This window comes from Larus michahellis, chromosome 15, assembly GCF_964199755.1.
Source record: "Larus michahellis chromosome 15, bLarMic1.1, whole genome shotgun sequence".
In the NCBI taxonomy this organism is placed as follows: domain Eukaryota; kingdom Metazoa; phylum Chordata; class Aves; order Charadriiformes; family Laridae; genus Larus; species Larus michahellis.
Window position 1 is genome coordinate 5,452,767 of NC_133910.1, and position 17,679 is coordinate 5,470,445.

At 54.1% G+C, this 17,679-nt stretch overlaps 1 protein-coding gene across 5 annotated transcripts in view; it reads right to left on the minus strand.

Annotated features, from left to right (window-relative positions):
• Nucleotides 1-17,679, minus strand: part of ASTN2 (astrotactin 2) — a 377,208-nt gene that overhangs the window by 227,758 nt on the left and 131,771 nt on the right. For all 5 annotated transcript variants that reach the window (XM_074609111.1, XM_074609113.1, XM_074609112.1 and 2 more), the window contains exon 6: nt 5,603-5,749. In XM_074609111.1, the coding sequence (XP_074465212.1) occupies nt 5,603-5,749 (147 nt within the window). The remainder of the gene's footprint in view (nt 1-5,602; nt 5,750-17,679) is intronic.

A 17,679-nucleotide genomic window follows, 5' to 3' on the forward strand; every position in this document is an offset into this window, starting at 1 on the left:
TCTGGTGTAACCTGGGGTGCTTCCCATGTAAATCAAAGAGTGTCTCCAGCTTTTCTGTACTGTAAAAAGGAACAGGGAGGCAGCCGGTCCCCCACCTCCTGCTGCTCATTTCTCCGCGGCCGCATGCGCAGCACGTGCTGAGCGCCTGAGGACACAAACTAATGCCGGGTCACCTCTGAGGGCTGCAGAAGATTGAGCAGGAGATGTCAAAAGCAAACAATTTAAAGCAACACATTTAATTAAAACCAAAATGAGAAGTTGTTGCAAGTCCAACAATTGCAGTCTGCAGAGCTCCAGCAATCTTCAGGGAAAATTAACACAAGCTGCTAATAGCAGCATCCAATTCCACCGGCGTCTCGGAGGAAAGAGTGGTGGGGGGAAGGTAGGAAATAATCTTCAGATGAAACAATTACTGATCAGCTGCGTGACAACCACAGAACGTCATCATTCAGACGGGCAGATGCATGAAGCTTAAAAAGGAAAAAAAAAAAAAAAAAAAAAAAAGCCACAGAGATCTTCCTCCAACTCTACCACCTTGTCACTTAAACCCAACGCATGGTCTCACAGAATCATAGAATGGTTTGGGTGAGAAGGAACCTTGAAGATCATCCAGTTCCAACTCCCTGCCCTGGGCAGGGACACCTCCCACCAGACCAGGCTGGGGAGGTCCCAATGGACTGGAGGGTAGCAAATGTAGCACCCATCTCCAAAAAAGGCAGAAAGGAGGATCCAGGAAACTATAGGCCTGTCAGTCTGACCTCAATAGCAGGGAAGGTCATGGAGCAGATCATCTTAAATGCCATTACAAGTCATATAATGGACAAGCAGGGGATCAGGCCTAGCCAGCATGGGTTTATGGGTTTATGAAAGGTTGCTCCAAGCCCTGTCCAACCTGGTCTTGAACCCCTCCAGGGATGGGGCAGCCACAGCTTCTCTGGGCAACCTGGGCCACGGGCTCACCACCCTCACAGCAAAGAACTTCTTCCCAATATCTCATCTAAATCTCCCCTCTGTCAGTTTAAAACCGCTGCCCCTCATCATGTCATTACACTCCCTGATCCAGAGTCCCTCCCCAGCTTTCCTGGAGCCCCTTTAGGGACTGGAAGGGGCTCGAAGGTCTCCCCGGAGCCTTCTCTTCTCCAGGCTGAACCCCCCCAGCTCTCTCAGCCTGTCCTCACAGCAGAGGGGCTCCAGCCCTCAGATCATCTTCGTGGCCTCCTCTGGACCTGCTCCAACAGGTCCATGTCCCTCTCGTGCTGAGGGCTCCAGAGCTGGACGCGGGACTCCAGGTGGGGTCTCACCAGAGCGGAGTAGAGGGGGCAGAATCACTGTCTCCAGTGGCAATTCCACCTCCTGCTGCTCTCGCTGGCTTCGCACGGGGTGGGACCGTGTTCGCCCTCCTCCCCCGTTGCCTGCAGGACAATGCCCACCCCAGGGGAGCTCAGCTGTGCTGGCAGGAGCTGCGGCAGAAAGACGGGGGGCTCGGGGCAGATGGTGCCCCTGCTCCTCACCCCCATCCACCAGCCAGCCCGCAGCCCAGCGACGTTCCAGACAAAGGGATCACCAACGTATCCCTCTGCACACGTCTCAGAAGAGGAGGGATGGAGGTTGCGAATGCCCTGAGATGTCTTTGAAGCGGCAGAAAACCTGCTTTATGCCCTTTACTTTATTTCCACTTATAAAACGAAGCCCTACAAGCCCCTGGCTAAATGTAGCTCTGGCTTCCTTCTGTACGCACCGGAGGATCTCAGCTACCTCTCCCACTAAAGTATCCAGATACAAACATCCACCCACACCGTATATAACGTCTTCGCAGGCTGTAAAAACGGGAAGCTTTAATTGACACTATATTTCAAAGTGTTGTGCAGCAAGGACACACTCCAGGCTGAGTCCTCCAGGGTACCTTTCTCCAGCCCTGCCTTCCCCGCAAGCCGCTCCCATTGCTGTAGCTCTACTTTTTGACTGATTACTTACAACAAAAGGGAAAAAAAGAAAAAAACAACCCAAAATCAACTATTGAATGTATAGAGCTGAGTGGCTCACATAATCATAAGGGGTTTTATTGCTCAGACGGAGGGGCTCTATTTCCTTTCTTCCCCCCTTTGGCACTGCTAAGGGTCCTCTAAATAATGCTTTGCATTTCCACATCCCCATAAAAGCCACTATTTCTATACATCCGAGCCATCTCCGAAATCAGAACGACGCTTTCCGCTCAGCTCAGAGTGACGCTGCCCCAAAACGCGACGCCCCGGAGCAGCAGCAGGGAGGGGAGGATGCTCCCCCCGGGGCATCCTCGGGGAGGATTTGGAGGCAGCGACCCATTCCTGGGAGGCAGGAGCCCCCAGCCCGCCCTCGCCAGCTTCTGCCAGCCTTTCCTGGATGCGGCCACCCCGTTAAATGAAGGCAGAGCAGCTGTACAAACCAGGCAGTAATTGCTCACAGGAGCCAGGGATGGAGGGGTGGGGGGAACCCCATCAAATGAACAAAAGGAAGAAAACAAACCGAGAGAGAGAAATAAGGGCAATAGAGACAGGCTGGTTATTAATACTGCTGCTTGGAATATATCCTCCCAGTCTCGGCTGCCAGTTGGCTTCTGGTCCCAGTCCTTCCCCTCCCAGTTCCCATCCTGCGACTCCAGCGGGTTCGGGAGCTTCTTTCCCCAACGCCGTTGCTCGCTGCAGGGAGGGGAAAAGCTGCTTTCCTCTGAGGCTGGAGACATTTGGCGGGGCTTTTTCCTCGCTTCCCTCCTCCTTTTCCCAACTTGGCTTTGGCTCCTGGCGCGCTGGAGCCGGCTGGCATCTATTTAAAGTTTCCTTCAAAGACGAGTTTGCATCTGCAAAGAGAGGGATTTCTTTCAGCCTCTCTCTTTGTTTGGCTTTTCCCGCAGAGGTGTTGGTAGCTGCTCCGGCTTTAAGATTTTTTTCCTTGGCTACGGTCATCTATTGAACTACGGCATTTCAAAAAAGGAAGGAGAGGGCATCCTCGTCTCGCACGGTAATGTCTCCAGGGAACGCACCACCCCGGCCTTATCCTCGTGCGAAATACAAAAGAGAAGGGCTCGGGGAACCAGGCTATTTAAGCGCACGGCAGCATTTACGGGACACGGTGCACACCAGAGGTTGCTTTCAGGCTGATCAAAGCTCCCAGCCCAAAGACCTCAGCCCAGGAGGGGATGCCTACGCCAACCCCTTCCTGCATCCAGGAAAAAAGCGGGTTTAACCCCCCTCAGGAGCTCGCCAGGGAGGAGCGAGCCCCCTGTTTTCCATCAGCGTAAGACTCCATGTGCCAAGCCCTCTGCAAACACAGCCAGCCAGGTTTTTATTCCTGGGTATCATTAAAATTTCCCAACCCGTCGCAGCTCTCTAATGTCTTTAAATGTTTTATAATATTTTGCTGCCGGTTGGGTGCTGCCTTGGGATTTGGTGTTGTTCAAAAAGAAGGGACAACTTTAAGAGCTTTTCTCTTCCCAGGCAAGGGACTCTGCCATCGCATAAAATGATGAGATTTCAGTAAAAGTGATAGCCGCTGCAAAACGTCTCGGCTGCTTCTATGGGAAGAATTTGACTGTTTCTCATAAAAAATATTAAAAAAGTTTTCTCGGTTTGTAATTATATTTTACAGTTTCATTACAAAGCTCATTTTAATTCTTCTCCAAACCGTTCTTACCAGTCCTCTTGCCACTTTCTCTTTAGAGAAGTCATTAAGTCGGGACTGGAGATCATCCCATTTCCCCCAGTTTCAAGGATATTAATCTGTTTTATTGGTATTTCATTGTCATTTCCATTCGAGTGTTCTCCATATTTGCATAATTTGCATTGCCACCCCTTTCCCGGTGACAAGCACAGGCTCAGCTTTTCACTTTCATTCTCCAGAGTCACATTGCATTTTGTTTTATTTTCTTTTTCGGAGACACGCTGTCTTCCCTAGGCCAGAACCGCAGACGGGGAGCAGGATGTTCGGGTCCTATCTCCACCACTGTCCTCCTGCCTGACCTTCAACAAGGACCAACAACCAGCTGCGAACTCCCAGTCCTGGTGATGAACTGGCCAGTGCCCATCTCAAAGGGACACACGAGTTGACACCGGAGCAGCCTCATTTCGCAAGTGCAAAAGGAGTTTCTATTCTCCAGCTACTCAGAATAATGATCTGTGAAGATTTTGGAATATTTAAGCGAAGCCTGGACAACCCTTAAAGCCTTTTAGAAACAGGTCAAGGCGTAGACAAGTCCCTTGCTTCAAGTCATGCCTTTTTCATGTCTCCACTGATGTTCAGTTCCTCCAACCTGAGACCACAAAGTAGATGTTCTCCTCCTCTGTTCTTTACGGACCAAGCTTTGCCTGCTAGGATATTCCACATACCCGGAGACTAGGTTGTAATTTCCAGAGTCAGCAGCTGAGGAGCATCCTTGGGGATGAGAGCAGAGGCGGCCTCGCAAGTCAGCACAGGGGCATGGACCCACGGCACACAACACCCATCCCACAAGCATTGTTAGGTGCAGACATAGAAGTGGGGATAACGAGGCAGCGAGGGACAGCGGTGGAGCTGGGGAGGGCACTGCTCTGTCGGTGTTGCAGGGCAGGTAACGTCCAATGAATGCACATCACAGCCAAGAAGAAACCCCTCTTAGCAGGGCTGAATCCCACTCCAACCACGCTGGTGAGTCCATCCCCACCATGGGGTGATGGTCTGAGCCCCTCTCCATCACCCCCTGCTGCTGCCGTGCCGCTGCACTTCTTTAACCATCTACCTCTCCTCAAAACACTAACCGACCCCAGGAGCTGCCCTCCATCCCAGCCCCCAAAGTCGGGGGCTGGACAGGAGCTGGCCACGCCGGGACACCCCAGCACCTGGTGATGCACCGGCTCATTGCGTCATGTTTCCAGCAGGGAAAAAGTGCCCCCTCCTCATGCCCCAAGCAGCGAGACGAGCGCAGGAGCTGAGGAATTGGAACTGACTGAATAATGGGTCCCGTCTGCTGGAAGAAAATGAAATTTGCCCTCATGTTACCGAAAACTTGCACTCGACGCTCACTGCGCATTATAAAGAAAAGGTCAGTGAAACACAACAAACGCAAGGAGCCCAGTTGGAGAAAGCAATAAATAGTGACAGCAGCCCTCGTCTAATTTTGCAAAGCATCTCTGCCTTTGCTCAAACCCCAGCAATCTCACTCCGTGCTGCTGCGAGGGGCTGGGACAGGCAGCTTTGCTGCTGCAGGACAGCGGGACGTCTGGCTGGGCAGGCTCCCGGGGCTCGTCAGTGAGGGTGGAGGAAAACAGGAATATCCGTCAGACACAATTATTATTAGTAGTAGTAGTAGTAATAGTAGTAATGATAATAAAAATAAATAACAATTAAATAGTAGTAACAGTAATAGTAATAACAATAATAGCAAGAAGAAGAGGAGGAAGAGGAAGGGGAGGAGGAAGAGGAAGGGAAGGAGGAAGAAGAAGAGGGCTGAGATTTCAGCCTTGGGCTCACAGGTGTGCTTTGCTCCTCTGGGAAGGGGGATCCCCGCAGCTGGGGCAATTCCCAAAGAGAAGGACGCCCACATCCCAAACACACACGATGGGGCAGCGGCATCCGAGTCCCCTGAGGGTCTTACCGTCCGCGATGAAGTGCTCGGGTACGTGAAGCGTCACCTTGACGGTCAGCGGGCAGGAGAGCTGGGAGCCGCACACCACGGCCAGGACGCAGGAGCTGACGGCGATCAGGGTCAGCGCCGTCTTGTTGACGGGGCTCTTCATGGAACCTGGAAGGCAGAGAGAAGGGTGGGTGGCCAACAGCCAAAGCTGCACCAGGGGCTTGCTCAGGCTCCCCCCTTCCCCACGTGGATGCGAGAGAGCCCCAGCCCCGGAGAAGGGCAGGGATCAAAAAGACGGACGTCAGCTCAGTAGCGCTGGAAGAGCTCCTGAGGTCTGCAAACCATGCCTTGTTCGGCTGGGTTTTTAACATTTGTCTTGTTTCACTCACTGAGTTACACCCATCTCAGGGACTGTATTTTCCTAGAGGAGGGAGAAAACCTGCTCAGAGCCCTGTACAGACCCTCTCGCTGAGGACCCCCCATCCCCGGAGGCATTCACCACCCCTGCCAGGCTCCCCCAGCAAAGCCACTGTCATTTCTCGTCAGCCTTGGTTTTTCTCTGGCAAATCTTGTCAAGTCGAAACAAGCTAATGAAACCAAATCCAAGGGCTGCCTCAACCGTGGCATCGTTTGCTTTCCCTTAAAATCAGAAGTTCACACCTGTAGATGTTATATAGCACCAATGAGTGTTAATTATTTACACAAATACATATAAATATTCAGTCATCACAGGGGGACTACGCCGAACAACAAAGCGACCTACAGAGCCAGCCGCTTTTGACAGGCAGGAGATATTACAAAACAAGTTCTGTTTTGTCAAGCGCAGAGGCTGACGGCATCTCCCACAAAGCAGCTCAGTACTTCCCGACACATGAAAGCCAGCCGCCGAAGCGGGCACCCAGCCCCCCCGGTCCCTGGGTGGGGGACACTCCCAGACTGCCAGCCCTTCTCTCGAAGGCCATGTGTCTGGCAGCAGGGCGAAGGGGTGCCTGCACCGAGGAATAACCCCATGGGGCTGGGGGGATCCCATCACCCCACGGCGACGCTCAGACCGGCTTGGTTGGTGGCTTCTATTTCATTTGGATTTTTTTCTGAAGCATTAGGTGAAAGCCAACAAGCAAACAAGGAGCTTGAGCATCCTCAGGTCTAGAGAAGCCGGCAGCAGGTACAAACCCACCAGGAATACCGCATGGAGCAGCACAGCATTAAGATGATCGAATCACTGTCAACTACAGTTGGGTGGGACAGAGCAACCCCCAGACTCCGCTGGGTATGGGGTAAAGCTGGGCAACACAGAGTCATTGGGAGAGACCTGGCTGCCCCAGGAGATTCGGATGCTCTTGTTGGGTGCAACCAGGAGCAAACGCATGTCCAGATGAGACACTCGCCACTGATGGAGAAGACCAGGAGAAATTGTTCCCTGGCCGCCACTACACCCTCAATAGGTCTCCACTGCCTGAGAAGGGAGCAGCCCTGCAGACCACAGCTTGGGGCACCACTGGTCCCCTGCCCACCCAGCCCCGCCAGCACCAGGGGCTGCCCCAGCGCGGCTCCAACTGCACCGCATCCCCCACGGCCACCCAGTCCGACACCTCGCACCAGCGCTCCGCTTTGCTCAAATCTAATGACAGATGCCTCACAGAGCAGCTGGTTCCCTTCTCCGGCGCTTGGGACACCGATTAAAAGCCACCCGGGGAGCACGGCAATGCCAAGGAGAGGGCACAGCCCGGCAATTAACCCCACTCTATAGCACAGTCTGTTACAGCATTGCTGAGACGACGGAGCTCCCGGCAGACCTGACCGCATCCCTCCTCAGGATTCAGGTGAGGACAACTTATTTATTTTCGGAAGCCATCCCAGCCTCTCCTCCCTTGCTCCCTGGCCCTTGCCATCTCATCAGCAAAGCCGGATTCCAAAAAGCATCCGTTTGAAAATTGCACGGGAAATAACACCCAGCCAGTTAGCACTTGCACAGCTTGTGGTTTGACCGAAGCCGCTGGTAGAGATGCTGGTGCCAGGGCAGGGATCCCGCGCTCGGGCAGAGCCCATGGCATCACCTGCCTTCTCCAGGCAGGGCACCACACCCCCCCAGAGCATCCCTTACCGCACATCGCGGATGCTCCAACCAGCATCTGCAAGACAGAAGTGGCCGATCTGCTGGAAAACGCCCCCATCACTACAACCAACAGGAGTATTTCAAATTGATTATTTATGAAGCATCTTTTACTTTCCTTACGCGCGTGTCATCTAAACAGCCCTCCCACCCCTATTTCGCAGCTCCATCGCCAAACTCCTGCGCTCTTCACCTTGCGAGCCCCTTTTTTTTCTTCCCAGTCTTCATTCATATTCAAGGAGTTAGCACCTCCTTGGGAGACAAACTCATCCTCTCGCTGGGCATACTGTGCCTGCCACAAACCCTGCGCTTGGCTGGAGTTACTACAGGAATGCAAAAAGAAAAAAAGAGGGGAGGAAAAAAAAAAAAAAGAGGAAAGAAGGAAAAAAGCCTCCATCAGGATAATTGGACACAGACAGGTATACAATAGAGGAGAGAACACTGGATTTTACCATTATAAATCACCTTTCAATCCAGGGTCTTAAAGTGCTTTGCAAACATTAAATCACAAATCCCTTCTGAGTTAGACAAGCATTATCCCCTTTTCACAAAGAGCCTGAATCACAGGTACGATGGCAGCTTTCACCATCTTGCAGCTGGAGTGGAGCTGGAGGAATTAGGATCCAGGAGCTCCCATCTCCATCGGTCCACAGAGCTCCTTCTTTCCCCGTGACTAAGAGGAGAGGGGCACAGGAGCTTGAAACAGCAAAAAGCCCATTACAGCTCAATGAGTTTGCACTTGGCTGCCCAAGGAAAGGGACAATGTGCTACAAGTCTCCTGTAACTACCTTCTTCGCTCCCCTACCTCCTGCTCCCTGCTCGTTTCCATCACGGCGCTAATTATTGAACTCTAGAATTGCCTGACATTGGCTTTGACCAACTGAACCAAAACAATGGGTCTTCTGCTTGAGCAGAAATTGGATTTCCGGCTCAGCTCTTTATTGCTCACGGCCAGTTTGCTGCCAGGTTTGATAAGAAGCTGTTGGCAAAGCAGATCCTTCCCTCGTTCTTTAAAGAGAGGGACATCGCTCCTGTCCTCCATCCCATTGCCTGCTCTTCAGACCGCTGATGCTCCATCAGAAACACTCCTGGGCTGCCTCTAAACACCTCTCTGGAGGGAAACAGCTTCATGCCAGGCCTCTAAAATCGCAAGCAAATGTATTCTTAGCAAACCATTGCCAACCAAACCAACCTCAACAGATTCACCAGGGCTTCCTGCTCCTGTTCAAGAGGGAAGGCAAAATGACCAATTCCTTCCTTGTGCTGGGGAATGATCCAAACCCAGCTCGTAACTCAGATGGTACCACATAAACCACAACACCACACATGGGAGCTCTACCTGGCTGAAGCCTGCTCTTCCCTTCATCTCCTTGCAATCTCCAGGCTTTCAGGGAGATGTTTAAAGTGCAGATTTGCAAACCCATGTTCACCAAACAAGCTGGTATTAACCTCCTTGTCCAAGAGGAGGAAGCTTAGCGGGGAATGCAAGACCTTCATGGACGGCTGATGGGACTCAGGAGCCCTGAGAGCCTCAGCACCCAACGCAAGTCTTCGTTTGGGTCTTGTGGGGTCCAAAAAGCCCAAGAAGAAGGTGGTGACCAGGCATGGCTGAGACAAAACCCACTCTCCAGATTCGTCTGCCCTACTAAATCCTTCATATATTGAGATGACCTCTCTATATTTTTAATTAAACTGTTTTCTGTTGCATTTTGGATGGTTGCAGTGGAGTGAGTGCGTGTCCAAGTGCTCAGCCAGGCTGTCCGGGGGGGAAAGCGATGGCCTGCGGGAGCTCCTAGAGGAGACAGACCCAGGGAGCCTGTGCCTGAGGAGCGGGCAGAGCAGCGGGAAGGACACACAATGAGGATGAAGAATACGAAGAAATCACTTCTTCCCCAAAGGGGTGAAACAACCTTTCCCCCTCAGCCCGCGAAAGCAAAGGAGAGAGAAGTAGAAAGGAAAAGGCAAATTGCACCTGAGATGCTTTCTGCTAGCGATCCAATTAACAGCAGCTTAATTAGACTAGAAGACAAGAGGAGTAGCCAGGACTGTGGTCAGAGGGGCTTCTGTCACCGCCACCTTTCCCACCCAGGATTTTTTTCCCCCCCATTAACACCGGTGCCAATTAGCCCGGCTCCGGCCTCCCGGAGAAGATGCGGGTCCCTCTGCAGACAGCTCAGGAACAGCTTGCAAAGCACCACATTCCCCTGAAGATTTTGCACCTGCTGCAAGATGAAGATAAATTCAAAGCCACCGGTGTAAACACTCCACAAACGGCCCCTCCAAACGCACCGTGTCTCCTCTGAAAGATCATTTCCTCACACAGTTAATTACTCGCTGCTTGGTACACCTTTCCCTTGTCCACCTAAAGGACAAGGAAGGGGGGGAGCGGAACTCAACAAACTCCGAGCTCATTTCTTTTTAATATTGCCAGTGCTGCCTAAATTTAAGGGAAGAAAAACAAACAAAAAAAAAAGGTACGTTCAGAACACGTATGGATTTACGAGCAACACAAATATCCCGCGCTCTTGGTAATATGATGTTTCTAAATCAGGCTCATAAATACATGCTTGGGAGATTAGTCTATAAAAAAAATAAACTTTAATTACCCCATCTTTATCAGCACACAGCCCATGGTGTTAGCCATATGTGGGTGTTAAACGCCAAGTGCTTTGCAATCTTCCCCGCCCCCCCGGAGATAATAGCATAATACAGAATGTTTCGCGGCTACTCGGGATATTAAAATGTATTTCTGCCTCCCGAGGAAGACGGGGCTGGGGAAACGGAGCAGGAGAACGGCGAGTGCCTGAACTGCTTAGCAACGCTGCCGTGCCGCATGCAGAAGCGCCTGGCGTGGGGCGAGCATCTCCCCCCGTGCCCCCACCCCCCGGGGAGCAGCGAGCCCACCGCAGCCCGGCTTGCATCCCCGGCATCCCGCGCCCGCCCTGCCGCCGGCATGTCAGAGGAGTTGGGGGCTCCTAATGATCCTTCTTTATGTTCCAGCAGAGGCTCATTAATACGGTACAACAGCGTTTCCAGGACACCCTCACACACAGAAACATCTCAAGGTGTTTTACAAGCGGGAGATCATGTCGAATCAAATCAAATACCAATTAAGATGAGCAGTGGGTGCTGGCAGGCGGCTCTTGCCATCGAGCACCCCCACGCCGGGGAGCAGCGCTGCCCGTCTCCCCCCTCCCTGCCCCTTCCACGTCGGGATGGTCCCCCTTTCTCCAGCACACCAGACACACGGCATGGGATGGCACGGGATGGCACATCCACCTTCCAGCCAGACACAGCTCTTCCACACCGTGGTCCCCATCAAGCCTTCATGGACCACTCTGCCCCACAGCCACTTCCTTCAGAAGGGCATGGATGTTGATGCAATGAACCCCCCCCACCCCCCGCAAGCAGCATCTGAGCAGCGGGGTGAGAGCAGGAGCAGGCGTCTTATCGCATACCCTCTCTGCAACGCCTGGCCTCAGCTTCTCCTGCAGCAGGCACCTTCTCCATCGTTGCCTTGGACAAATCCCGAGTGAAGGTGCTCCCATCTACAGCCTGGACGTGGGTCAGGGTTTGGTCACGGGGCTGTCTTCAGCCTCATCCCCAGAGCCAGAAGGATGGGGATCGGCCCCGAGGTGGCAGCTTTGCTCCCCCCCATGCCGGGGGAGACCCCGGGGAGACCCCCTCTCACCTCCAAGAAGGCAGAGAGGGCACACACAAGAAGGGATGGGGGGTGTGGGGGGGGAAGCGAGGAGGAAAGACGGCTGCGTTGTGCAGCAGAAGGGTGAGATCAGACACTTCTGGATTTATAGAGGATTTGATCTTGCTAAGCACACGCTGAATCAGATTAATACTATTAACATTTATGAATTACCCACTAGCAATTAGCCGAGGGGTCCTCCGGTACGGCACGGGGGGCTGCAGAGAAGAGGAGGTCAAGGGTTTGGTGGTTGAGCTCTGGTGTGCACCGCAGCCCGCGCCACTCGCCCCGGCGAGCTCTTGTGCTTCTCCAGCAGCCCAAGCCTCCGCTCCTTACGTGCTCCTGGAGTTTTAATGCCTCATACACTGAATAAATGTATTTGCTTCCTATTTATACAGTTGCCGGTGGTGCTCCCCCTTTGCTCTAAAACGCCGTGCCTGCAGCTCGCAGGGAGACGCCGCCAGCAAATTTCAATCATGAGAAGGAGGAGGAGGAAGGGGGGAAGTAGAGGGAAAGGAAAAGCCCTGAAGGCTGGGCAAGGAAGGGGCAGTGGAGGGGAGGGGGGAAATGGAGAAGACCGAGGTGGCACAGGTGGAAATGCTGGTCTTTGCTGACCCACCAATTCCATCACCACCAGGGTCGCCACGTCCAGCCCCGTCACCACCACCACGACCAGCACCACCAGGCTCACCACCTCCAGCCCTATCACCACCAGGGTGACCACCACCAGCCCCAGCCCCAGCCCCAGCCTCACCACCAGCACCACCAGGGTCACCACCTCCAGCCCCATCACCGCCAGGGTGACCACCACCAGGGCCACCACCTCCTGCCCTGTCACCATCAGGGTCACCACCACCAGCCCCATCGCCACCAGGGTCACCACCACCAGGGCCACCACCTCCTGCCCTGTCACCACCAGGGTCACCACCACCAGCCCCGTCACCACCTGGATCACCACCTCCAGTCCCATCACCACCAGGGCCACCACTTCCATCCCTGTCACCACCTTCAGCCTCGTCACCACCAGGGTCACCACTTCCATCCCCATCATCACCAGGGCCACCACCACCAGCCCCATCACCACCAGCCCTGTCACCATGGGCAGGGTGCCCACAGGCAGGTTCTCCTGCCACTTGTCTCAGACCTGCCCTGGCACAGCAAAATGGGCAGAATTTGTGCAAACCCAATTTGCTCTCCCGGCACTGTTACATTTTTTTGCATTTCTCTGGGCATGGACAATTAAAATCAATGAAGTCAGTTTTGCTTTCATGTTCTCGGTGCTGAATCAGTTGAGATAAAATCACATTAAAGAAACAGTTACATATTTAAAGGCAGAGATTGCCTGCACTGGAATTTTCTTTCACACAAATCAATGGAAACACTTCTCCTGGAATTAAGGCCTGATTCTTTTTTGCTTTAAACTCCAAATGAGTCCCAATTTTACAATATACAAACACAAAGGCAAATCTGAGTGGAAGGCTTCATTTTAAGGAGGAGGGAAAGCAATTTTCAATCCAGTGTAACGAAAACATTATTCCTACAGGAAAAAAAAAAAAAAAGGGGGACCAAAAAAAAAAAAAAGTAATCATTATCTATGAAATAGCTCGTGTTGAGTCACAGCCCAGGGAGGATTGCGCTCGAGCCAAGAGCTGGTCAGACAGCTGAATTGACTTCGGAGACCGGGAGGGAGAGGTGATGGAGGCCAGGCTGCCGGGGAGGGCTCAGGACCCGGCAGGAGATGCCCCAGTACCCGGTGAGATACTGGACCTTCATCGTGCTGCCCCATCCAGGCCCTGCTCGCACCTCCATCGCCACTCCGCTCCCTGGGATCTGGGAATTGGGCTGGCAGCTCCACAGCCAGGCATGAAAAACAAAACAAAACAAAAAAAACCCAAAAAACCCCCAAACAAACCATCTTTCTCTCCCCTCTGTTATTTTTGGAATCGATGCAAAATGACCCAACAGGGGGAGAATAAGAATCTCTGCTCTGCAACAGCTCCCCGGGGTCGGGGTACGTCCCCTCTGTGCCTCAGTTTCCCCCGCAGCCGCGCAAGGACAAGCTTCACCCACGTGACGCGACGCCGGCCGCCCACCCGCCACCTCCTCCCCCTGCTCCCGCCAGGAGACGGATCCACGGCGTCACGGCCGCGTCGAGCATCGCCACCCGAACGCGGTTTCATTTCCCAACCCTCGCCCTCCTCCCGCCCGCATCCAGCCCCGTGTTTATGTTCCGCTTCCTGGGAAACAAGAGACTCGTTACCATGCGGAGGGCGACAGCAGAGCGATTAGTGAAATTTGTTACCCACATGCTCTGAACAAAATTAAATTAAAAGTGCTGCTTTGCTGTCAAGATAAGGGCCAAGCCGGAGAGATAATTTTTCACTCTCAAACACTCAATTACTCGCTGAGGCTGTATCAGATACAATCAAAAAAAATAAATAAATAAATAGCAGGACCCGCACTGCCTCCAGGAACAGATGTAAAAGCCGTTATCTCTAGCGCAGTCCAGGGAAGTTAAAGAGCCTGCGGCTGCGGCGGCACCACGACCGCTTTAATTGCGGCTCCCTCTGCTCCCCGGCTCCCGCTTCCCACAGCGGCCCCTCTCCCGAGGGCTCAGCACCCCCTGGCACCCAGGAGCCTGCGCACACCCCCGTACCCACAGCCACCGGGGGTTTATGGGACCAAAGAGTGACCCCAGTCCCTTCACAGACCGGGATGGAGAGGGGCTTGGGGGGGGCGTTTTATGTGCTGATGCGGCCCCAGCTTGCTCTGCGAGCGGAACAAGCCGTCAGGCAAAAGCACCACCTTCGTTTGCTCGTTGGAAGAAACCAGCATCCACAACGGGGAAAGACTGGAAATAAAGAGCGTCCCTCGTCGGCACCACCACCCTGGGGCGCGCAGGGGTGGGGGGCAGCGGCGGGGGCGGCTGCACCCCCCTGCTCTGGGAGGTAAAGGAGAGACTTGTGTCACGAAGGTACCTCATCCCCAGAGGTCTGGGGGGTCCAGGTCGCATGGGAGCCTGGTTATCCCCTCCGGGCTGCTCTTCCCTGGCCTGACCGAGAGCAGCGCGGCCCCACGCACCATGAACCGGCACTGACCCCTCCGTCTGTCCCCTTCCCGGGGACGCCATGCCACGGAGGCATGGACAGATCCATTACTCCCTCCTTGCACCCCAAACCAACCCGTCTGCTTTATCGCCTTTTGTCTCCTGTGTGATTCCTGACGGCGTCTCCCCGCGTTTGGAGGAGGCTGCCGCGATGTTGAGCCGAAGCCGGTGCAGAGCCAGGGGGAGCAATTCCCCAAGGAGAACGGCAGAGATGGGGTGACATGCTGCCCACGGCATTCCCTCGGCCCTGGTGGGGCCAGGGGCACCGGGAGAGCACAGAGAACCATACCCAAACTTCATTCTGCATTTCGTTTAGTTCCCCATGAAATAATAAGTGTCTGCTGCCTCCGGAGACAGGAGAGGATCAAAGTGAAGCTTCCTCATATGTAACAGACTCCGAATACCTAATATTCCTTTATAAAAGGCCTTGTTTTAAACACCAAATACAGAGGCAGATCAAAGCTCAGCTTCTCATTCCTCTAACAGCCCTCAGAAGACTTCGCCAGCCAGCGAGGCAGACACATGCGCGCACACACGCACGGCTGACACCAATCCAAGGTACATAATTGGACTCTGCTAATTTGTCTAAACCATCACCGTGTGCTATGGAAACAGGCAGGTGCCTTGTTCGTGGAGACCTCCGCAAAGGAGCATCCCAACCCCGCCTCCTCCCTTCCCTGGGGCGCTCTCCTGGATGGCAGCAGGTTGCTGGGATGGGGAGGTACCACCTGAACGAAAGCAATGCAGGAAAACAGGGTGGGATGTATTTCCCCCTTCCTCTTTTAGCAGGCTGCAGCAGAGGCGATGCTGAGAGGGGTGAAGTGATCCCAGACCCGAGCGTGGAGCAGCAGGCTCCGGGTGGTCCGGCTCGGGCTGAAGCAGTTGCCAGAGGCTGGCTGAAGAGCAGCATCCAGCCGAGGACGCTGGATGAGAGATCCCAGCTGGGTCACGGTGCTGGGCGCCCTCCAGCACATCTCAACCATCGCTGTACCAACAGCATCACCTCGGGATTGCACCCAGCGCTCCGCTGTGTATCCAGGTTTCCAGCAGCTCTCTGTACCTGACCTTTCCCACTGATGGGGGGAGTGAGACCAGCCCCAGCCCCAGAGGCTCAGACACAAGACCCCGGCAGGTCCCAGGGGCTCAGCCAACGGCTGGCTGCAGGAGGGGCCAGGGGCTCTCCGGCCCCCAAGACGCATGGGGTGGGGATGCTCAGCCCCTCGCAGGGTCTCTGCACGATGCCCTCCCTTTCCCTGCCTCAGTTTCCCCTACCCCAGCCTTCTGCGCAGCATTTCCCTGCAGACCTGACACGAGGCTGATTTACTCTTCGTTCACCCCTTAGAAACCTTCTCCTAGAAGAGGCTTTGAAAGAGCAGGACTGTTTCTGCGTTACAGAGGAGCTGCTCCGGGAGCTGAGGAAGCAGATGGAGGTGGGGGGAAGCTTGCTTATGTCTTCCCCCCTCCCCACCAGTGAGTCAGGGGGGGCTCATTACACTCACTGCAGCCTTGACGAGCCCAGCAGCGTTGGGGGCCAGCCCACCACTGCAGGGAGCCTGGTACGGCCTTGGAGTTACGATGCTGCTTCTTTTCCTCCCCCCCTCCATCTTTCTCTATTGAAACGGCCATGGGGCAGGCTCTGCGTGCTATGGGGATGGCCATGGGGCAGGCTCTGCAGGCTCAGGGATGCGAATTCAGACCCAGAGCTGAATATATTTTGCTGGGCAGGAGGCAAGCACCCCACCACCACCCCCCGGGACAAGAGGGATGGAGCAGGAGCGATGCACCGTGCCAGCGGGGTTTGTGTACCTCGTGGCTCTGCACCCCCAGTTTGGGGGGTTTTTTCCACTATTAATATTTTCCTCTGGAACTCAGAGAGGGACCTGACCAAACACATCCCACGCTGCTCAGGAGGAGAGAGGAAACTGAGTAACGATCAAAGCTTGATATCGCCCATGATGGGCAGCTGGGGAGGTGGATTAGCATCTCTGCAATACCGGCAGGTTCTCTCTCGTGGAGACTTTCAGCGCTGGTGAAAGGCGCGATGGCTGACAGCCCTGGAGACAGGAGCCATCCTTGTACCACAGCCGGCACAGGAGGAGGTTCCTGCACTTGTGTGGGAAAGGGAAAGGGAAGAGCCACCCCCCAACCCCAGCAAGCAGAGCCCTGGAGTGCACAAACCTGTTGTGAAATGGTTGTGAGAAAATCTCGTTTCTGGAGAATCCGGTGGAGTCAGTCCTGAGGGCAGCAGGAAGGAGCAAACCAGCTCCAGCAAAGCCCTGGCCCCAGCTGAGGGTCCCTGCAGCCTCCCAGCGCGGAGCTCCGCGGGGCCTGACAGCCTCTCTCAGGACTTGTTTCACTTGGAAAAGTGAGACGTTAAGTCCAAATTCCAGCTCCCTTAGGAGCGGAGAAGTGGAGAGCTGCAGTAGGCACCAGGTGAAGACAAGGGATGCCTTGCTGAAGATGGGTATGAACAGAGAGCTCTGGGCACCAGCCAGCTCCCCAGGGACACCCGTGACCTGCATGGCCTCTCCCAGCTCAAATCCCACAGATGGGGCTGAGCCCAACAGCAGACGAGGACCAGGGCTCCGTGGGAAAGCCTCCTCTGCGTTATTTCTTACACTCTTCCCCGCCTCTAACTTCTCTGGAGACTTTCCAAAGACAGGGGAACGTAAAGCGCAAGGGGATCTCACAGACCTAGAAGCTGGGAAGATGCGTGGTGCGGCGTGCTGGGACGACAGAAGGCGATGCTTCGGCCATCCCTGCCTTTGTGCCTGGACAATTCAGATTTACTTCTCCATTTATTCCAGCATCGAAAAGCAGATATCGGGTTTTCAACAGGTCTGCTGCTCCTGAGCTACCAGAACAAGCTCTCCCTCGCTCGATATTTACCTATGGGAATGCCCCTCTAATATACCCTGCCAAGGCACTATGAAATCCACAGTTTTTCTTCTCCAGGAGACACACAAAGCCCACAACCACTTAACCTGCTGGCTTCAACAAAGCTCGAAGTAACCGAACCTACACGCCACTTAAGTGGAAACTTCCCATCGCACCGGCTGGGATCAATGCCTTGACAGTATCAGTAATTAGGCTCAATCCTGCAAAACCTAATCTGAGGAGAGAAACCCCAAGGAATCTCTCTCCTTGGACCTGATAACTATTTCACGGCACCTGCAATG